Below are 23485 nucleotides of genomic sequence, written 5' to 3'. Positions count from 1 at the left end.
ACAGATTTCTTTACCTGGAGCACAAAGACTCCACAGTCACTGTCATTTTTCTGTTGTGGAATACACTAAAGAGAAAAACAAAATGATCATTAAAATAAGACCAAGTACTCATCTTCAGATAGGAAAATTTGTTTTTATGGAAAAATAAGTAAAAGAAACTTGTCTGTCCAGGACAGCTGGTGTACTAGTATAGATCTCTGGTATTTAAAGTGTGTGATTTTACAGAGGCATCAAAAGAGCTAGCAACCAAATGTATAGAACCTTCGCCTAAATATGAGAAATAGAAAATCAAAACCCTGTTTTAAAACTTGATTTGGATAGTTTTGCTATCAGATTACTGACAATGGAATCAAAATGGAATTGTGGATCAGAAAGCATACGCCTGGACTCTGAGTATGTACTAAAAATCCTGCTTAGTAGTCTTCACGTTTCATCTGTCACTCTTTGAAAGAAATAAAGATAAGCAGTATGTTGGGGTGCCTGGGGGGGTCAGTCGGCTAAGTAATTTTGGCTCAGATCATGATCTCACAGTTTGTGAGTTCAAGTCTCACATCAGGCTCTCTGCTGTCAGCGCAGAGCCCGCTTCGTATCCTCTGTCCCCCCTTCTCTGCTCCTCTCCTTGCATGCTCTCTTAAAAACAAACATTTAAATTATTTAAAAAATAAAAAAGAGCAGTATGTTTCTCAAAGAACTGATTATGTATTCTGCCTAAAGGGGAAATGTGAAGGATGCTGACTAAATTTGGAATACCTAGGTATTCTAGTTGGGTAATTTTCAAAATTTACAAGTTCAATTCCGGTTTCAACTAAAAGACTAAGTTATTAAAAGAAAACTTAAGCCTAGGTTTAAACCTTAGCATTTGGTGTAGTTCAAGGATGAACAAATAAATCTGGTTCCCTTGGGTTTGGCTTAAAGTTTGTTTCAAGACTCTGCCTTTTTTTTTTTTTTTTTAATAGGTTTGTTTTGAGAGAGACAGACACAGTGCAAGTGGGGGAAGGGCAGAGAGAGGGAGAAAGAACATCTCAAGCAGGCTTCCAGCTGCCAGCTCAGAGCTCAACATGGGGCCTGAACTCACGAAACTGAGATCATGACCTAAGCTTCAACCAAGAGTCGGACGCTTAACCGACTGAGCCACCCAGGCACCCCAAGACTCTGCCTCTTTAAGATTGTGCTCAGTGATCTAGACCTAAGTTCAAGGACCCAACTCTATCAGTAGTTCCGATGGCCTAGGTGACACCTAGGCTTCAGTTTGCTCATCTATAAAATAAAGAGGATGCCCATCCCTAAATGACCTGCCTACCTCATAGGCTGTAAGGATCAAATGAGATCACACATGCAAAAACACTGAAGACAATAAAGCAGTGACCATAAAATGTAAGATGCTGGTATCTGTGACAGTGATGAGAAGACCTGGCTGAGCACTCTGCCCCATAGACAGCATGAGTGCATATAGGACAAACATAGTGCTGCTTTCATACTGAAACCTTCAAGCCACTGTCTTCCCCAGATGCCTGGTAAGAAGCCCAGTGCACTTGCTCCCTTAGTGGATCCAAACAGTCACTTCAGCATTTCTCTGGGTCTATGTGAGTCATCTGGAAGAGGCAGGTGCCATCAAAAGAAAAAGTTGTTTTCCTTTCCCTTTTTTCCAATATAACAACCATATCATTAGCAGCTGCCCCATTGATGAAATGACTAAATTTTTCTCCAGAAGCACTGGGAAACTAAGTAGCTAGATGATCAATACTACACAGGTTTATTCTAAGCTGCCTCCCTGCAGCCTCCAGACTCTTACTGGTATCTCCATCACCAGTCTTCAAATGCTTTTAAAGACACCCACCCCTAAGGATAATTCCATCCCCTTGACATGCCTGGGTTTTCATTTTTATCACATACTTACCTTTGTAACAGCAGTCTGCCAACCCTGAAGAAATTCAGGTCTATTTTTTTCTCTGGCTTCAGTCAGCAAATACTTTCTTATATTCTGGTTAAAAAGAAACCACAACACAGATGCTGTGTTCCATCAGTTGGTGAAAAATGGAACCTGCTCACAGCAGACAGAAGCAAAGGAGGAGGAGGCTGTGGCCCCACCACTGGGCAAAGTCTGCACTCAAGAGTCTAAAAGGTGGAACTTTATTTCTGACCTTTCGTTTCATAGTGTTAAGAAGGACTCAGGCCTTCTATACTCAGGTATGCATTTAGGCTGTGGATACCACTGTATGTTTTAATTAGAAGTTTTTGTAAGATGGTCAGCCTTTTCCAGCAGCCAACTTGCTGAATTTGACATTTAAATATTGGGAAGACAAAAAAAAAGACCTGATTACTGCCAATGTTCAATACAAAGAAGGAACCCATGGCAGAAATCAATAATTGAAACTAAATGAAAAACATTCCAGCCTTAGATATACTCTATTTTGAGGGCTGCAGATAAAGGTATCTTGCAGTTTCTAGAAAGTTCTACTGAAACCCATTCTGGATACTAAATACAGTCAAGTCCACTGCTGAAGCTTCTACCAAGATGAAGCCTATCAGAGTTTCAAATATTCCCTTATGCCCTCTACTTCTGTGCATCACTTCTAAAGGTGAAGTCAGAGGTAACAGGAATTAAACCAACCACACCGAAGGTGGAATATTAGTATGTATGTACATGTATACAACTGTGTTTATGCACATACTACCACACACACATATATACATACATACGTGCACATATATATTTTCTTCCCATAAACATATACTCTATCACTCTGCAACTGGCTATTTAAAACCCAATAGGTCTTGGAGATCTTTCCATGTTATTTAGAACATGGAGATCTATATTCTATGATCTATGATCTAGATCTATGATCTATGGCCAGTTTAATAGTATGAATGTACTATAGTGTACTTAACTATTCTGTTGGTAGAGCTAAATTTAGGTGGGTTTTTTTGGTTTTTGTTTTTTGTTTTGTTTCTACTATCAGTAATGCTGCTGCAGTCAACATTCTTTCTGGTGCATGCCCTATCACTGTGCACATACATACACAAGCATTTTTATATACCAAGAAATAGAACTGGTATTCAATAGGATATATATTTTCTTTCTTTTAAGTAGGCTTCACGCCCAACATGGGGCTTGAACTCACACAACCCTGAGATAAAGAGTGTACTCCAAGGACTGAGCCAGCCAGGAATCCCTAGGATACACATACATCTTTTATAAATTTATAAGGCACTTAGAACTGATCAGGATTTCAACTCCCCTAAGTGGCTAGCTATATTAATTCATATACTCCACCAGAAAAAATGAAAGCTGGTTTCCTTACACCTAACGAACACCTGAATACCATCAAACTTGCCTAATGGGCAAAAAATGAAGCCCTGATGTAGTTTTCATTTGCATTTCCTGTATTTCTGATAAGACTAAGCATCTCTCCACATGTTTCAAGGCTATTTGCATTTTTCCTAAAAATTACTTATTTGAATAATCTTTATCCATTTCTCTTAAATCCTTTTATTAATTTTTAGGAGTTCTTTATATTTTCTGGGTAGTGATTATTATATGTCACAAATATTTTCTCCAGGTCTTTCCTTTCTCTTTGAATTTTAGGACATGCAGAAGTTTTAAATTATGGTATGGTCCAATTTATCAATCTGTTCCTTTAGGTGTTTTGCTTTTATGGCTCTGTGTAAGAAGTCTTTCCTGAATCTAAAACATAGCATTTTCTATATTTTATTCTAACTTTTATAGTTTTGCATTTTATATTTAGGTCATTATTTTACATGGAATTTGCTCTTATAAATAGTATGAAGGATCTGTATGTGGATCCAAATAGACAGCTACTTTTCACAATGGCATATATTGAATAGCCTGTCTTTCCCCAACTTTATCATATACCAGGTTCCCTCATATACAGCAGTTATTCCTAGATTCTCTGTGCTTTACCACCAATCTACTGGTCTATTCCTAAGTTTTAATTATTAAAACTTTGTGATATGGTTTGGCCTCTAGTATTCCTTCCTTCAATGTTCATGCAATAAACTCTGCACTATGAATTCTAGGATGAGCTTATCAGTTTTCATTCAAAATCCTCTTGAGAAATTGGGGGCAAATTGGTATATATTATTAGTTTGAGAAGAATTGATCTCTTTCCAACACTGAGCCTACCTATCTTTCCATCTGCTCAGATTTCCTTTAAATATAGAGCTCTACTCTTAAAGAACTTCCACAATTTTTGCTGGAGTATATACTCCTGGTCAGTTTATATCTGTTTGCTTTTGAAAATGGAATCTTTCTTTTTTCAGTTAAATTTAACTGGTCCTTGCTACTGAAAGAAAATCAGGAAACCTATGGATTTTTCTTGCATCTCACCATGTTGTTGAACTGTCATTAGTTGAGCTCTCCTATTTTGCTGGCTGATTCTCTTGATTATAACACATTCTACATAAGTTATTTTGAAGATACAAGCCAATTTTAGCCCTAAGAGAAACCAAGGAAAATGATTTGTATCCATTCAAAATGCAGCTTTATAGGGAGGCAGGAAAATATGTGACAAAATCCAAATTAGACTTGTTTCTCAGAGTGGGAACCATATCACAGACAGCTACCTCTCCCAACCTGAGGATTCCTCTTGTAGTTCTTTTTCTCTGCCAACATTTTAGAGGGTTTTCATGACAGAAATTGATCCCCTATGATAACTGACTTCTGTTCTATTTGATCACAAGATAAATGAAAAAATATAGGCAGTATATTAACTTACCTCTACACAAAACTTAAAATGAATGCCTTGGGAATCATAAAATGAAATAATTCGATTAGAGAGTGTCACGGTAATGAGAGACCAGTGGACTTCCAGGTGAATAGGAATCAACAGAAGACTCTTTTTAAACAAATCCACCTGATTAAAAAAGAAAAAGAAATGCGGCCATCACCACAGACTATCCAAAACAGCAGAAACAGCTTCCATTTACTGACCTTTGACCTGTTTGAGGTCATAAAAGCAGGAAGTGGTGAAGCCAAAATCTGAACCCAGGTCTGAATCTAAAGCCCATGCTTGTAACTACTAAGCTATTAATACACAATAAGAAAACTGAAGATCCAGAAAGCACCATTTCACATTCAAACCTGCTACACCTGTGCTTTGCAAATGCTTAATGTGACTTAGCCTTTATTTTTATGCTTTTGTGTACATATTTGACCTTGACTCAATTCTTATGTAGGAAGGAATCATCATATTATAAAACAGCACAGGCACCATAAGCCTTCTTTTTATAAACTCAGCGTCCTAGTTAAGATCATGGGCTCTGAAGGAAGTCTGGTGAAGTTCAAAGAGAACCTCTTCCACTTACTGGCCAGGTGACTTTGGTCATTTTCATAGCTTCTTTGTGACTTGATTTCCTCAACTATAAACTATAGACAACAGCCCCTAACTTAGGAAATTATTGAGAGAGATAATACATATAAGATGCAGAAAACTGCTTTCACATATTCTATGTAGCCAGTGAATCTTAACTATTACCATTATCACTACCTCAGGTTTCCCAGATGGTAAAATTGAGAAAAATATCCTTGATAATTCTTTACACATCCTTTACAATCTAGAAATATTTATTATTCCACTCAAAATCCCACTTGTGGAATGAATGATAAAGTAGTAGGTGCTCACTAAACATCTGTAAAAGTTGTGAATGAATTTTTTTTCAGGTTTTTTTTTTTTTTTGAGAGTTTTTAGGGATTCCTTGGGTTAAAACAGTCACAAGGCTATTTTAAAGTACATCAGATTCTTAGAAGCTATTTCTCAAGCCTTCCTTGCTTTCTGATATTCAGATAATGTCCTGCTCTAAATGAATCTTCTACTAGTCGACATGATCTTGGAGCAAAGCACTTTAGCACCTCTACTTTTCCATTTTCTGCATCCATAAACCTGGCAGGTGAGGTGGACAGAAGAAAACATGAAGACAGTTGGTCCTTTCCAATGCACAAATCCTGAGTATCTAAAACAAGGAATCACATCTAAACACAGTATTAAATGAGGCCAAATTTACATTCTTCTTAAAAAGAAACTCTTTCTGGGGTGCCTGGGTGGCTCAGTTAAGTGTCTGACTTCGCATGATCTAATGGTTCAGGAGTTTGAGCCCTTCATCGGGCTCTGTGCTGACAGCTCAGAGCCTGGAGCCTGCTTCAGATTCTGTGTTTCCTTCTCTCTCTGCCCCTACCCCGCTCATGCTCTCTTGAAAAAATAAACATTTTTTAAAAAGCTTTCTCCTAATTATAAAAACAATTTTGTCTTTTTAGTTTATTTTAGAGAGAGGAAGTGTGTGAGCAGGGGAGAGGGGCAGAGGGAGAAAGAGAATTTTCTTGTTAGTAAAGATTTTTTTATTTTATTTATTTTTAAAAATTTACGTCCAAATTAGTTAGCATATAGTGAAACAATGATTTCAGGAGTAGATTCCTTAATGCCCCTTACCCATTTAGCCCATCCCCCTCCCACAACCCCTCCAGTAACCCTCAGTGTGTTCTCCATATTTATGAGTCTCTTGTCCCCCTCCCTGTTTTTATATTATTTTTGTTTCCCTTCCCTTATGTTCATCTGTTTTGTCTCTTAAAGTCCTCATACGAGTGAAGTCCTATGATTTTTATCTTTCTCTAATTTCACTTAGCATAATACCCTCCAGTTCTATCCACATAGTTGCAAATGGCAAGATTTCATTCTTTTTGATTGCCGAGTAATACTCCATTATGTATATAAACCACATTTTCTTTATCCATTCACCCATTAATGGACATTTGGGCTCTTTCCATACTTTGGCTATTGTTGATAGTGCTGCTATAAACATGGAGGGGGTGGGGGGAGAAAGAGAATCTTAAGCATTCTCTGTGCTCAGTGTGGAGCCCAACACGGCTCAATTCCACATCCCTGGGATCACAACACAAGCCAAAGTCAAGAGTTGGACACTCAACCGACTGAGCTACCTGGGTGCCCCTATGAAAACAATTTTTAAATAAAAATTAGAAAATACAGATAAGTACACTTCAGTGTATATCTTTCCAGATTTTTCTTCTTTTTAATACATTCTCTCTCTCATACATAACTTTATATATATAATTAAGAATGGTATGTGTGGTAGACTGTATTATTATTGACCCAATTATTTGTTGCCCTTCCTATAAAAAGGATTATATAGAACTGCCTGATGTCATGTGGCTTCACTGTCCCTCCCAGGTGAAGAAAGTAGTCCTGTCATGTGATTTGCTTTAAGTAGCGCTCTGTAAATAGAAGTGAATTTATGTCATGACCAAGCTGAAGCTTCAAGAGCCATCCTGTGGCCCTGAGACTGTTATGTCTCCAGATTAGGTGCTGTTCCTCCCATCTGGGAGCCCATTTAAGGACTAAAGATGAGAAACTATAGGATCATGTCCTTAGACGCAGGAAAAGTATTTGATAAAACTCAACATCCATTTATGGTCAAAAACTGTCACATAGACTAGGAATAGGACCAAAACTTCTTTAACCTGATAAAAGAGTATCTACAAAAAACCCTACAACTGTCAACACAAACAGTAGTGAAAGACTGCTTTTCTCCTAAGACTGAGAACGAGGCAAAGATGTCCCCTCTCATAGAAGTCCCAGCCAGTGCAATAAGACAAGAAAAAAAATGGCATACAAATTGGAAGGGAAAATTAAAACACTCACTACTTAGAGACATGATTGTCTATGAAAATCTCACAATCTACAAAAAAGTTCCTACAACCAATGCGTCTGGCAAGGTCACAGGATACAAGGTCAATTCACAGAAATAAGTTGTATTTCTATTGCTAACAGGAAACAACTGGAAGACAGCATTTAAAAAATTCTGTTTATAGCAGTTTCGGAAATATGAAATAGGGCTATGTTTTGTTTTATAATTTTTTTTTAATGTTTATTTTTGAGAGAGACAGGAGGACGTGAGTGGGGGAGGGGCAGAAAGCGAGGGAGACACACAATCAGAAGCAGGCTCCAGGCTCTGAGCTGTTAGCACAGAGCCTGACATGGGGCTCGAACTCACAAGCCGTGAGATCATGACCTGACCTGAAGTCTGACACTCAACCAACTGAGCCAACCAGGCGCTTCATGTTTTGTTTTGTTTTTGAGATAAGGGTGCAAGTGATCTAGGGGGAGGGGGAGAGAGAAAGAAAGAAGCAGGGCTCGAGCTCACCCAATGTGGGACTTAAACTCATGAACCATGAGATTGTGACTGTGCCGAAGTCAGATGCTTAACAACAGCCACCCAGGCGCCCAGGGTTACATTTTTTTAAAATATGTGCAAGACCTCTACACTAAGAATTAGAAAATATTGCTGAGAAAAATTAAAGACCCCAAATAAAGGGAACATGTACCATGTACATGGAAATGGAAGATTTAATATTGTTAAGATGTTTATTCTCCCCAAACTAAATAATCCCGCAAGTTTAAAAAAAAAACTGACAAGCTGATTCTAAAATTTGTATGAAAATGAAAATGCAAACGACCTGGAATTCCCAAAACATTCTGGAAAAAGGATAAAGCTGGCCAACTTACACTATATATCAAGATATACTCTAAAGATACAGTGATCAAGACAGTGTGGTATTGGCATAATAACAGAGATCAATGGATAAGAACACAAAGTGCAGAAACCGACCCATACATATGTGGTCAGCTGATTTTCTACAATGGTACCAAAGCAATTAAACTAGGAAAGAGAAGTCTTTTCAAGCAAATGACATTGGAAGAACTGGATATCCATATGGAGAAATCATCAAAATTAAAAATCTTTACCAAAACACATGGTTAAGAAAATAAGTAAAAAAGCTATAGACAGAAAACAATCACAAAACATAGACCTGACAAAGAATTTATTTCCAGAACACCTTTCTTTACTACAAACCTTTTCATTCATATCACCCACCCATTTTTCTGCTGAGTTGGTAGTCTTTTTCTTATTATTTGTATAAACCCTTTATATATTAAGAAAATCAGTTCTGTGACATTAATGGCAAATATTTTCCCTAGTTTACTATTTGTCTTTTTACATCGCTATTTTAAATGCAGAGTTATTTTTATGTAACTGAATTCACTTTTCTTTTATAAACTTTTAAGTTGTGCACAGAATGGACTCAGTTACCCTATGGACCAGTTCTTTCATGGAGTTTTCTTAGTATTTCCATTGTTTTATTTATTTTTGTTGCATTCAAATCCTTCATCATTCTGTAATCTATCTTGATGTAATCTAATTTAGTGAACACTAAATTCTGTTTTTAATTTTTTCTTTAATGATCAAGGCATTAAATGGCCATTAGCTTTCTTCTTCTTCTTCTTCTTCTTTTTTTTTTTTTTTTTTTTTGAGTTTATTTATTTATTTTGAGAGAGAGGCAGAGAGAGAATCCCAAGCAGGCTTCGCACCATCAGCGTGGAACCCGATGCAGGGCTTGAGTCCATGGAACCCTGAGATCATGACCTGAACGAAAATCAAGAGTCGGACACTCAACCGACTGAGCCACCCAGGCACCTCCTATATATTGAAATTGTATCACACAGTTTACTTTCTACCTTAAATTCTACCTCATCTGCTCCCGATACTGCCATTCCTTCTTTTTATTTACCACTCCTTTCTTTTGGTTTACATTTGCCTAGACCCTTTTTAACTGTCACTTTATTTTCAACCTTTCTTGTTCATTTTCTTTTATGTTTCTTATATATAGCATATACAGGCATACCTCGGAAATATTGTGGGTTCAGTACCAGACCACTGCAATAAAACGAGTCAAAGGAGTTTTTTTGGTTTCCCAGTGCATATAAAAGTTGTTTACACAAACTGTAGCCTATTAAGTGTGCAGCATTATGTCTACAAAAAATATACATACCTTAAATAAAAAATACTTTTTGTTATTAAAAGTGCTAACCACCAACAATGCTGACTCACTTTTAGTGAGTTGTAATCTTTTTGGTGGTGGAGGGTCTGGCCTAAATGTTGATGGCTCCTGACTGATCGGGATGGTAGTGTACTGAAGGTTGGGTGGCTGTGGTAATTTCTTAAATTGGATAACACGAAGTTTACAGTACTGATAGAATCTTCCTTTCACAAACAATTCCTCTGTAGCATGTGATGCTGTTTGATAGCATTTTACCTACAGAACTTCTTTCACAATTGGTGTACATTTTCTCAAACCCTGTTGCTGCTTTATCAACTAAATGTATATAATATTCTAAATCCTCTGTTGCCATAACAATTCTCACAGCATCTTTACTAAGAGCAGATTCCATCTCAAGAAACCACTTTCTTTGCTCATCTGTAAGAAGCAACTCCTTATCTATTCAAGTTTTATCAAGAGGTTGCAGCAATTCAGTCCCATCTTCAGGCTCCACTTCTAGTTCTCTTGCTATTTCCCCCACATCTGCATTTACTTCTTCCACTAAAGTCTTGAACCCTCAAAGTCATCCATGATAGTTGGAATCCACTTCATCTAAACTCCTGTTAATTTTGATATTTTGACCTCTTCCCATGAATCATAAATGTTCTTAATGGGGCACCTAGAATGGTGAATCCTTTCCAGAAGATTTTCAATTTACTTTGCCCAGATACATCAGAGGAATCACACACCATCTATGGCAGCTATAGCCTTATGAAAAGTATTTCTTAAATAATCTGACTTGAAAGTTGAAATTACTCCTTGGTCTATGGGCTGCAGAACAGAGGTTATGCAGGCATAAAAATAGTAATCTCGTTGGACATCTCCATCAGGGCTCTTAGGGTAACCAGGTGCATTGTCAATGACAGGTCTTATTTTGAAAGGAATCTTTCTGAGTAGTAGGTCTCAACAGTGGGCTTAAAATAATCAGTAAATTATGTTGTGAACAGATGTGCTGTCGTCCAGGCTTTGTGGTTCCATTCACAGAGCCCAGGCAGAGTAGGTTTAACATAATTCTTAAGGGCCTTAGGATTTTCAGAATGGTAAATGAGCACTAGCTTCAACTTCAAGTCACCAGCCACATAAGCCCCTACCTAACAAGAGAGTCAGCCTGTCCTTTGAAGCCAAGTATTGACTTTTTCTTCTCTAGCTATTAAGGTCCTAGATGGCATCTTCTGCCAATAGAAGTCTGTTTCATCTACACTGAAAATCTGTTGCTTAGTGTCATCACCTTTATGAATTATCTGAGCCAGATCTTCCAAATAACTTGCTGCAGCTTCTACACCAGCACCTGCTGCTGCTTCACCTTGCACTTTTATGCTATGGAGACGGCTTCTTTCTTTAAACCTCATGAGCCAACCTCCGCTAGCTTCAAATTTTTCTTCTTTCAGTTTCCTCATCTCTCTCAGCATTCACAGAACTGAAGACAGTCAGGGTCTTGCACTAGATTAGGCTTTGGCGTAAGGGACTGTTTTGTCTGGTTTGATCTTCTATACAGACTACTAAAACCTTTGCCATATCAGCAATAAGGCTGTTTTCACTTTGTCATTCATGTGTTCATTGGAGTAGCCTTCAAGAACTTTTCTTCTGTGTTCACAACTTATCTGGCACAGGAGGCCTAGCTTCCAGCCAATCTCAGCTTTCAGTATGCCTTCCTCACTAAACTTGATAATTTCTAGCTTTTGATTTAAAGTGAGAGGCATAGGACTCTTCCTTTCACTTGAACACACTGTGGTGTTACTGGCCTAATTTCAGTATTGCTGTGTATCTAGGGAATAGAGAGACCCAAAGGGAGAGAGACGGGAACAGGTGGTGGTGGGAGCAGTCAGAACATACATAACATTAAGTTTGCCATCTTCTATGGGTACAGTTCATGGCACCCCAGAACAATGGCTATACTAACATCAAGGATCACTGATCACTATAAAAAATATAATAATAATAAAGTTTGAAATAACTACAAGAATTACCAAAATGTGACACAAAGACACAACGTGAGCAAATGCTGTTGGAAACACGGCGCCAATAGACTTACTTGATGCAGGATTGCCACAAATCAATTTGTAAAAAGCGCAGTATCTGTGAAGCACAATAAAGTGAAGCACAATAAAAGAAGGTATGCCTGTATGTGGCTTGTACCACTGGATAGGCTGTACTGGTGTTTATCCAAGAAAAATTAAGGATAACTATTAGGGGACTGGTCAATTTAAAAAATATACCATATAGTGGGATGCTACTTAACCAAGAAGAGTTATGTAGATGAGAAAAAGATAATCATATACTGTACTTGGAAGTCATCTTTCACATTTCCTTCTCCTTCATGCCCACAACCAATCTGTCACCCAAGTCCTGTTGATTTTACTTCCTAGATCATATTCATATTTATGTACATATCCCATCTATCCTGCTACCATTCTAATCCAAAGTACCACTAATGGTACTTTGCAGTGGCCTCCTGTTCTACCCACATCAGCTTTGTTCCCACATTCATCCATCTTCTTCAGTGCTGCTAGAGCAAAGACTACAAATTGGATGATGTCACCAAAAACCCTTCAATAGATCCCTATACATTTAGAGGAAAATTCAAAATCTAAACCTTAATGCCCTACATCACTAGATCAGGTCCACTTCATGCCACTCTCTTCTTTGCTCTCTGTAGTCCAGCTACACTAGCTGCTGCCCATGTTTCTACCATCATAATGATTCTTACTGTTGTGCTTAGTGATTTACACAAATTATCTCATTTAATCCTCTCAGCAAGGTAAATACTTGTGATACTACCATTTGACAAATGAGGAAACTGAAGCTTAAAGGAATTAAGTCATCTGCCCAAGGTCTTACAACTTGTTAAGTGGCTACAGCAGGATCTGAACCCAGGTCTGAGTCCCGAGTTCATTCTATCTATTCCCCTGGATTTGTATCCTTCAGCCATGTTTATCTTGGCATTACTGATAATGCTTTGCACATATTACCTAAATAGTCATGTTCAGTCAGGTGTTTTACTTTGCAAAAAATTATTTCCATCCACAACTACTCAAGACAAGACTTACTCTTAATTTTCTATAACCTATCCAGTATAAAAAGACAAAATGCTACAGTATCTCTAAACCTGTAACTGTGGAATCTAAACTCGGTAATTATGTCAAAATATCAAAAACAGAATATAAATGGCTTTTAAAATAATGTTTCTGGCCCTAGTAAATGACTCCAGAGAGAAATTAAGGTTGCAAGGAGCTTTAAGGGTTATGCTGATTTTATCATTTTGTTTTATGAAGCCCAAATGAAGCATTCTGAAGCCCAAATAAAGTGTCTCGTCCAAGTTGCACAGCAAGCTAATGACAATGCTGGAACCATTAACTTCCAGCCCAGTGCTTTCATTTAGAGCATAATCCAATAAACTGGACAGACTTGGAGTTTTATTAGTGTCTTGTGTTTCAAACAACAGGGTGTAAAAAACAATAAGAAATAATTATATTAAAAGAGTGGTTTTTTTTTAAGCGTCTATTTCTAATCAGTATCATATGGACATTAAAGTTGTTATCCTTCCACTCAAAGTGGCTTATTTGCATTTCACATTTAGAATAAAAAAGAAATAAAGAGAATACCTTTTTAGTCCATCTTTTTACTCCATTATATCCTTTGGTTACCAGCTGTCTATGAAAAAAGCTGTTGAAGAAGTGAACCTAGAAGAGACATCAAATATAAGCACCCAGATTATATTAAGCTGTACCCAGATTTAACTTCAAAAGAACATGGAAATTTAAAAACCCTTGTATGTAAGACAGACCAAAAGGAGGAAAAGTTTCTTCTATAGAAAATACATTACCTGATTCACAGAAGATTCTGTTCCAAATTTTCTTAGAATAACCTTACACTGTGGTCTATAGTCAGAACTGGAATGGGACAGTAAATAAATAGATTACCTGAATCCAATCAAGTAGAGAAGCAACCTGACAAATCTCTCCAAATCAGGTGATAAAACTGAAAGAGGCTAAGAAAGAATGAGGTAACATTACCTTGAACTCAAGGGATATGGATTACAAAACTAACCCCATCTGAAGGATATGGACTTGCAGACTCCTGCTTTCATAACTGTTAAAAAGCCTTAACATGATCATTTCTAGCACAGAAATAATTAACCTGGTCATATGGAACATCGTGTCCTGACATCAAATTTCTGGCTTATAAATTAGGATCGGCTCATGTGAGCTAGTAAACATATTGTGGTCTTAACGTGTTCACTCAGTAATGGATTCGCTTGAGATGAAAAAAATGTTCCCTCAGTATTGAGGTTCTCAGGATGTGGTCACCAGATCAGCAGTATCAGCATCCCCAGGAACTTCTTAAAATGCAAATTTTCAGGCCCTACCCCAGACCATTTACTAATGCAGAAACTGAGCGTGGAGCTCAACAGTTTGGTTTGATAAACCTTCCAAAAAATCCTAATGCACACTGTTCTGAGATCTCTGCAGCTTAAGATATCAATAAAAAGAACTTGTAATAGCTATTTCTAAGAAAAGTGATTCTCAAACTCTGTGTGCATTAGAATCCGGACAGCTTGTGAAAGCAGATTGCTGGGCCCCACCTCCAGTTTCTGATTCAGTAGGGGTAGGTTAGAGTTCAAACTTTTACATCTCTGGTAAGTTCCTAGGTAATGTCGGTGCTACTGGTCTGGGGACTGTAAGTGTCCTTTTAATCCAATGAAGGTTCAGAATTAAATATAATGTAGAAATAATGAAGGTAAATTATACCTTTAAAATTAACACCTTTATGTTAAAAGTCATCTATAATATGTGTTTAGGTTTAAACTTTCTGGTGATTAAGAGAATTTCACATAATAGAGAATCCAACAGATTAACCTCATGATTCCAATTTAAAATGCAACAGAATTGCGATTTTAAGTGGAAAGTTGTAAAACATTTTGTCTATATTCATAAAGTGTTGGAATCTCCGACTCATTATATTTATTTACCTGTTTAAATTATTAGTGATTTATAAAAGTATTTGGAAAGATTTTAGATATTGAAATCAAAAGTTACCCATCAGGCAATCTAAATACTCAGAAAAATTAACACATTAAATTAAAAAAATAATTTTAATAGTAACAAAACTCTATGGGAATTTTAGAGTTTAAGGAGGGTTTGTCTGTATTTGAACAGAATACCCAAGATTAATCCAAGAAAAAGTGACAATGAATATCACTTTATTACATCTTTAAAAAGAATAAGACTTTAAGTTAAACTGAAAAACTTAAAGCAAAAATACACTCTTTGTGCATCTCGTCACTGTTAAAAAAGAGACAACAGACTCAAAATAGAGTCTAACTTAGTGCTGACTTGTGCTTAGCCCATGTCACCAAACCAAAAATACCTAACCTAATTGCAACTTCATCCTCTCCCAGGACTGTAATCTTAACAGAATTACCTGCTCAGCACTACTTAGGTAACCTGCCTGTTAGACCTGGTCTTCCCCTCAAGTAAGGTAACTTTGCTGCAATCAATCTACTCTTGCTAATAACCCCCTTGTCCTGCCCCCTTCTGCCTTATAAGTCTTCCATTTTGTACAGCTCTTCAAAGCTCCTTTTTACTTATTAGATGGGATGCTGCCTGATTCATGAATCATTTGAATAAAGCCAATAAGATCTTAAAATATACTCAGTTGTTTTTTATTTTTGAGAGCAAGCACGAATGGGGGGAGGGGCAGAGAGAAAGGGGCCAGAGGATCCGAAGTGGGCTTTGCAAAGACAGCAGTGAGCCCGATGCAGGACTAAAACTCACCAACCGGGAGATTATGATCTGAGCCAGAGTTGGATGCTCAACTGACTGAACCACCCAGGCGCCCCAACTTTTTTCACACCTTAAAAAAGCCTCCTTGGGGTGCCTGTCTGGTTCAGTTGGTGGAGTGTGTGACTCTTGATCTTGGATTGTGAATTCAAGCCACTCATACAGAGATTACTTAAATCTTAAATCTTAAAAAAAAAAAAAAGGTGGGGCACGCCTGGATGGCTCAGTCCGGTTGAGTGTCTGACTTCCACTCAGGTCATGATCTTGCAGTTCGTGGGTTCAAGCCCAACGACAGGCTCTGTGCTAACAGCTCAGAGCCTGAAGCCCACTTCAGATTCTGTGTTTCCTCTTTCTGTCCCTCTCCCACTCATGCTCGCTCGCTCTCAAAAGTAAATAAACATGTAGGAAAACACTGGCAATCTGACTTTCTTATGCTCAAATGTTGTCTAGAACCTATGCCCAACCTGTTAGCGCCTGATCAAGATAAAATCAAAACCTTTAAAAATCGAAGGAATATTAAAAAAAAAAAAATCAAAGGAATATCAAATAATTACATCAAGTTAAAAAGAAACCTCATTTTAATACACAAGAATTCTCTCTCCTGAAGAGTAACTTTCACTTACTTTGTCTGGGACTGCATCCATTATCAGCTCACCATACATATTAATGACCTATAAAAAGTCAACATAAAACCAGCTTACTAACCCTATACAATTCAGAACATCCCATCAGAATGAATAACACTGACACCGTTAACAGTAATCAAACCTTTTGGATGCTGGGGTTGGTGAATGAGTAGCTTTAGTAAGGGTAAAGAATCCTTGATTCAAAACATAACTATGAGACCAACCCAAAGGTTAATTCTATTTTATTATCCAACATCCTCTGCAACTTTTCCACACTGAGAACCTACAATACACTAACCTGGTCATTCAGCCAATTCTGACCATCCAGAGTTGCCAGATCATCCATATCCAGCATGTGCTTATTGTAGAAGATGCGGAAGTTGCATTTTTGATGCCTAGCCCGATAGTTTGTTATTTCTCTATTGATAAATGGTTTTCTGAAAAAGATTTTGAAAGAAACACGAGTTCCACTAAATTTACTAAGTATCTTCTTTTTTAAAAGTCACATGTGCCAACAATTTTATTTTCAAGGGCTTAAATTAAGCATTATGGACAAACCTATTAGAAAAGTCTTCATTAAAGACATCTTTTAGTCTTCCAAGGACATCTTTTTCACTGAGTGGGACCAAACTGCCATACTTCTTCATAACCTCATCTAGGAATCCTTAAATAAAGGAAGAGAAATTACAATGGAAAAACCATTTTCAGCAAAAGTCATTCTCCCAATATTTAACCTATACACAACACTTACCACACATTTAACCTATACATTACGCTATACAGAAATCTTTTAATTAAAAGTTATGTTTTGTAAGAAATAAAATAGATCAGGCCCTCACCATTCCAATCCAGAGAGAAATGCCTTAAGGTATCATTTCACATTGGATTTTTAAAGCTACTGATGCACTGTTAGAAAATGGCTAGCTAAAACTGAAGATTGACATCACTCAGTAGTTTAACCTTGAAGAAGAATCTTCCCTTCTAAAGAGTGAAATCTAAAATGGTTTAATCACCTGGTTAAATGTGTATCACATCTGGTAACTAAAGGAGTTTTCTTTTTTAAAATATTTTTTTTATTTTTGAGAGAGAGAGCATGTGTGCATGAGTGGGGAAGGGGTGGCAGGGCTACAGAGGATCCAAAGTGGGCTCAGAGCTAACAGCAGCAAGCCCAATGCGGGGCTCGAAATCACAAACCCTGAGATCATGACTTAAGCTGAAGCTGAATGCTCAACCAACTGAGACACCCAGGTGCCCCTAAAGGAGTTATCTTTTCAAAAACCACAATTTGTTGAGGGATTTGTTGAGATCGCAGTCACTATTATTTGGTAAGTGTGTGTCAGCATATTTTAAAAGGGGAAGCAGAATTAAAGGATGACTTCTTGGCCAGAATAGGACAGTCTTTGGGTCAAATAAGATGTATACGCATTTTAATGGCTTCCACGAGGACCCACTGAACAAACATACTTAAAAAGGTCCTAGGAAATAAAATCAGGGCTTTATTTCTAAGGAAATACACAGGAGCTGAGGGAAAGAAAGGCTCACAAAAATGCTGACATGACTTAGGACATTCACTGATGCTGAATGGGGAGAGCAATAACCTAATTAACCATCAGTCTAAAAGTTTCCAGAATTAAGATGGGAAGAATGAGCACTGTTAGCCACTTATTTTACCCAGTTACCTTTCTACCTTCAAGAATGGCCTCTGGTACACATCAGTACAAAATGGACAGGAAAGAGAACAATGGAGTAACTGTCCCAAGAACAGGGTGGATTTTTTTGAGGGAGGGTCAGACAAAGGTGTGAAAAACAGATCTTCCTTTTGTTAGTCTCCTACCAGAAGGCTCCCAACTTGAAAGGCTTCAGGGCAAAGGTCAGGATATAGTAAACAGGAAAACGCTGATTGTTTACACCTGGTTCTGGTCTAGGCTTTAGGCATAAAGAAGACAGAAAGGGAATCCTTTGTTCCAGCTTAATAAGAGAAGGAGGTAAAGATTTGGGGCTTCTAAACTTGTATTTGCCAACAAGTGTTTACAGGTTACCTAAGAACAGCCTTATGTCTGTCTACATGGGAAAATGAACTCAAATAGAAGATAAGGAATCCCAACATTTGAGAAACTGCATTTGAAGAGCAAATTTCATACAAAAATAATGCCCCTAATAATAAAAGAGTAAACTGTAGGCTCAGCAACCTTGAGACTCTTCAAATAAGAAAACAGTCTCCTCTATCTATGGGATATTGACCCCAATTCCAAACTAGTGTCATAGGAAAGAGGTATCCCTCTTAACAGTGTTATCTATGGATGGTAGTATTGGGGGGATTTTAAGTTACTTTTGTTTCTTCTTATCTGCATTTTTGTTTTCACTTTCAGATGATAAACATGGATTTCTAATGCAGCAGAAAGGTCCTGTGCGGATGTTCAAGGAGAACCCTAGAGGACAATGTCTTATTGATACACACATCTCACTGGGACCAGAAGTAAAACTGCATTCAAATAGCATTATCATAAACCAAGCACTACTACATCTCATCCTTTTAACTACCCTGTGTTAGACAGCATCCCTACTTTACCAATGGAGGTAGGAAGCTTAGGGAGGTTAAGTAACTTTCCCAAGAACCCTTAAGTAGCATATGGCAGAGTAAGATTCTGATTATAGATTATATGACCACAGAAAGTTAACCATTAACTATTAACCTATGCTGCCTCCAAAGCAGGAGATACCTATTATCTTTTCTCTACAAAAGCAACTTGTTCTTCACTGCATCTTTTCCTTTTAATACCCCCTGGCCAAGAATTACCCAGAAAATGGCTTCTTAAGATGAGAATTAAACCCATTATTTTTTACCCACTTGCATTCACAAACTAATGAACCAAAAAGGAAAAATGCATTTGGCATAGTACTAAAACTTCAATGTGACCAAGAAAGAAATGATAAAATGTTAGGGGAAAAAGAAAACAAAAACTAGAATTCAAATTATAGTCCATCTGCCAGCACAAAAGGTAGTAACAAAAGGTAGTAACTCTTCCTCCCTGGCTGCTAGAAGCTCAGCCATCATGAACAACACAACAACAGTAACTGTTGGGACCAGCAAGTTCATGACCAGTCCACTATTTCAGCAGAAACAAGTGGTCACTGATGTTCTTCATCTGGAAAAGGCAAAAGTACCTACGTCAGAAATTCGGGGAAAAATAGCCAAAATGTACAAGACCACATCAGATGTCATCTTTGTATTTGGATACAGAACCCATTTTGGTGGTGGCAAGGCGACTGGCTTTGGCATGATTTATGAGTCCTTGGATTATGCAAAGAAAAACGAACCCACAGTCTTGTAAGACGGCCTGTATGAAAAGAAAAAGACCTCAAGGAAACAACAAAAGAACACAAGAACAGAATGCAGAAAGTCAGGGGGACTGCAAAAGCCAATGTTGGTGCCAGCAAAAAGGAGTAAAGATGCTACAGTGACTTTATCTGTGGTGATTGTGCAGATAAATACTGCAGAAATCCTTCATGAGAGGATTAATAAACTAAGAATTAAAAAAAAAAAACCCACAAAAGGAAATAATATGAAAAACAAAACCTGAAGTGTTATTTCAGAAGTTAAATTGCTCATCTTAAACCAAATGTGCTGGATAGTTTTTTCTAAAGGCAATTGACAGGTCACATCCCACCATGAATGTGGAATGAGGCTGTGTTGTGCATACAAGAAATGGAACCATTTGCTTCTTCAACAAAATACAATACACATGTCAGAAAGGTCCCATCAAAAATAAGGAAGGCATGGGGCGTCTGGCTGGCTCAGTGGGGCATGCCACTCTTGATCTTAGGGTTGTAGGTTCGAGCCCAACATTGGATGCAGAGATTACTTAAAACAAAATCTTAACGACAAAATAAGGCATGAAATACCTAAGACTAAACTTAAGAAATGTGCAAGCCTAAGTGAAAAGCACAAAATTCTGGTGAAAGGACATAGGTCAATAAATGGAGTAATTCTTTGTTTTTAGACAGGAAAACTCAGTATTATAATAAATGTAATTTCCCCTTAGTCTATAAATGTGATGCAATACCAATCAAAGCCATTATTTTTGTTTGTTTAATTGAAAAAACAAATCTAAAATTCATCTTGGGACCAAAACATGAGAAATTCCTAGGAATTTTTGGAAAGAATTAAAGAGGAGAGGTGAATAAGGGAGGGCAAGAGAGGAGAAGGGCCTAGTCCCATCAAATTATAAAACTGGGGCACGTGGGTGGCTCCACTGGTTAAGCGTCCCACCCTGGATTTTGGCTCAGGGCACGATCTCATGGTTTGTGAGTGTGAGCCCTGCGCCGGGCTCTGTGCTGATAGCACAGAGCCTACTTGGGATTCTCTGCCCCTCCTCTGCTCACACACACTGTCAAAATAAACTTTTTAAAAAAAATTATAAAACTACTAGGATTAAGACAGACTACTACTAGTATAGAAATTGAAAAACCAAATCCAGAAAGAGACCTAATAACAGGTAGCAACTCATAACCACAGGGAAAAGATCACTCAAATAATATTAGAACTATTAACTAAATCTTTTATTTACAGTTGGAATTCACTTTGATGTAAATTGAAGCCTAAATCAAGAGTCAGACGCTCAGTGCTCAATCGACTGAGCTACCCAGGGGCCCAGGATTTTTTTTCTTAATATTTATTTATTTTTGAGAGAGAGGAAAAGACAGAGCGCAAGTGGGGGAGGGGCAGAGAGAGAGAGGGAGGCACAGAATCCAAAACAGGCTCCAGGCTCTGAGCTGTCAACACAGAGCCCCACATGGGGCTCAAAATCACAAGCCGTGAGATCATGACCTGAGCCGAAGTCGGACACTGAACCAACTGAGCCACCCAGGTGCCCCAGTATTTTTTTTCTAATACATGACCATAAACATTTTAAAATAAAATGGCAATCATCCTCTAATTCCTTTAGAACTTTTATGCCCTTTAATAAGAACATTATTTATTCAACATGTAAGTAGCACTCTAGTTTCTCTTTTTGAAGTTATTTTATCCCATTCAATACACTATGGAATTTTTTTTTCCCTAGGCCAATTCGAAACAATCTAGTAACCCAGTAAATGGGTATGCCATAAACAATTCCCTACTGGGGACCATTTGTTAATTTTTTAGCTCTCCAATTAATGTCACAACTAAAACCCTTGATATATCCTGGTTCTGTTGTTTCCTCACAACACACTCACTAAAAGTTAAATCTCTGGGTCAAAGGACATGCATATCTAAAAGTTCTAAATTTTCATTAATGACTTCTTATATACACACGCAGCTTTAGTGTTTATGGAGTCAAACTGGTATATTGCGTCTGAGTTTCCTATCAGGCTTTTAAATGTATTATTGGGACGCCTGGGTAGCTCAGTTGATTGAATGTCTGACTCTTGATTTTGGCTCAGGTCATGATCTCATGGTGAGACTGGGATCTACGCTGGGCATTAAGCCTGCTTGGGATTCTCTCTCTCCCTCTGTCCCATCTCTGCACATACACTCTCTCAAAAAATAACAGAAAATTATTAAATGTATTATTAATGTGAAATTATAAAACGGTGTTATAAAATGTGTTCTCTTTAATAGCTTTACTGACCCGTAATTCACATACCACAAAAAATTACTCTTCTAAAGTGTTAAAATTCATTTTTTTTTTTTTTTTTTTTGGGAAATTCAGAGTTGTCCAACCATTACTATCACCTAATTTAGTAACATTCATATTACTCCACAAGAAACTTTGTACCAGTTAGGAGTCACTCCTCATTGCTTCCTCTCTACAGCCCCTGGCAACTATTAACCTACTTTCTATCTCTGTATTTGCCTACCATGGACATTTCAAATCAATAGAATCACATAGTATGTGGCCTTTTGTGCCTGGCTCTTTTTACTTAGCATGTTTTTGAGGTTCATCCACACTGAAACATACAGCAGTACTTCATTCCTTTTTATGCCAGAATATCCCATTGTATAAAATACCAAATTTTACTTACTTGTTCATCAGTTGATGGACATTTGGATTGTTTCTACTTTTTGGCTATGATGAATAATGATGCTATGAACATCTGTGTACAGGTTTGTGTGTGTTTGTTTCTAACTGGTTAAATTTTTAATCTACCTAGAATATACTGGCATAGGAATCTATTTTTTTTCCTTCCAAAACCAGTTTTATGCAATATTTACAACTATAAAACAGTAAGTAAACTGTAGTAAGTACAACTGGCTCTTGATAAGTGTATCAATCTACTGCAGTGAACATGTGTAGTTCTATTAGAGAAAAGCCAGCATTCACCATGCCGTGGAACTTAGTATTAACTAATGCTATAGAAGTCAGTTAAAGGAGCATTCACTATACTGATTGTCCCGTATGGATTCCTATTCTAATTGCTCTATTAATCCTGATTATTCAGGTTTAGTTCCTTTATTTGTTGAATTTGTCCTTTTCATTGTGCTGGCTTTCCTCATATTTGGTGATAGATTGTGGGCTTATCTCTACTCGGGTAATTTTTTTTTTGCTGGTGCAGGGAGGGCTGTGATGGGCAGTAGCTGTTGCTCTGCCTTCAACCCTTTTCAATCAGCATGGAGATGCTAAGTAAAACCCCAAAAATGGTTCTTCTGGTTCTTCTTTCCTCAGTCTATTAAAATAATGAATTACTTTCCAGATCATCAAGTGTGCATTCTGTAAAAATGCCTACTTCCTCATGTCACACTACAGTCTTACTGTATGCCATTAGTCAATTGATCAATTGCTTTTGGAAGTGCTACATCTCTTTAAGTTAATTGGTATCTATGCGTAAATGCTTACTTTTTCAGGTTTATGTATTATATGGTTTTGCTAACTTTATAGTAGAGAATTTGCCTTTCCCTATTCTAAGACAGTATAAACAACAGAAACTGTTTTGTTTTTAAAGATTTGCTAGGACTCTGTACTACTCTGTGTCTTTTTGTGGAGAAAAACTTTCTATACATACTTAATGGTTAAGAAAACAAAGTGCTCAGAATTGTTTAAACCACCAAGAAGTAATTCTCCTAATTCCCCAGAAAAGCCCTTTATAACAATTTGATATCTATTTCCAGATGTGGCCGATACAAATGTGTGTGCACACTTCTATACATATGCTCCATTTGTGTGTATCTCTCTTAACAAAGTGGCATCATT

At 37.4% G+C, this 23485-nt stretch overlaps 1 protein-coding gene and 1 pseudogene across 5 annotated transcripts in view; one reads left to right on the top strand and one right to left on the bottom strand.

The window, feature by feature from the left end:
• Positions 1 to 23485, bottom strand: part of SENP5 (SUMO specific peptidase 5) — a 30532-nt gene that overhangs the window by 4030 nt on the left and 3017 nt on the right. The window contains exons 2-8 of one of the 5 annotated variants that reach the window (XM_015073764.3): positions 16872 to 16977; positions 16612 to 16750; positions 16311 to 16358; positions 13510 to 13587; positions 4737 to 4874; positions 1898 to 1981; positions 15 to 65 (exon numbers count right to left, since the gene is read on the bottom strand). In XM_015073764.3, the coding sequence (XP_014929250.1) occupies positions 15 to 65; positions 1898 to 1981; positions 4737 to 4874; positions 13510 to 13587; positions 16311 to 16358; positions 16612 to 16750; positions 16872 to 16977 (644 nt within the window). Of the gene's footprint in view, positions 1 to 14; positions 66 to 1897; positions 1982 to 4736; positions 4875 to 9320; positions 11984 to 13509; positions 13588 to 13827; positions 13896 to 16310; positions 16359 to 16611; positions 16751 to 16871; positions 16978 to 23485 lie in introns of those variants that run through there. The other 4 variants (XM_053221022.1, XM_053221024.1, XM_015073768.3 and 1 more) reach the window with 4 other exon arrangements.
• On the top strand, positions 18683 to 22388 carry LOC106976351 (40S ribosomal protein S24-like; annotated as a pseudogene).

The sequence above is a fragment of the Acinonyx jubatus genome, chromosome C2 (assembly GCF_027475565.1).
Source record: "Acinonyx jubatus isolate Ajub_Pintada_27869175 chromosome C2, VMU_Ajub_asm_v1.0, whole genome shotgun sequence".
Classification (NCBI taxonomy): Eukaryota; Metazoa; Chordata; class Mammalia; order Carnivora; family Felidae; genus Acinonyx; species Acinonyx jubatus.
Note: the sequence above shows the minus strand (reverse complement) of the source record. Positions and strands in the feature narration are given on the sequence as shown.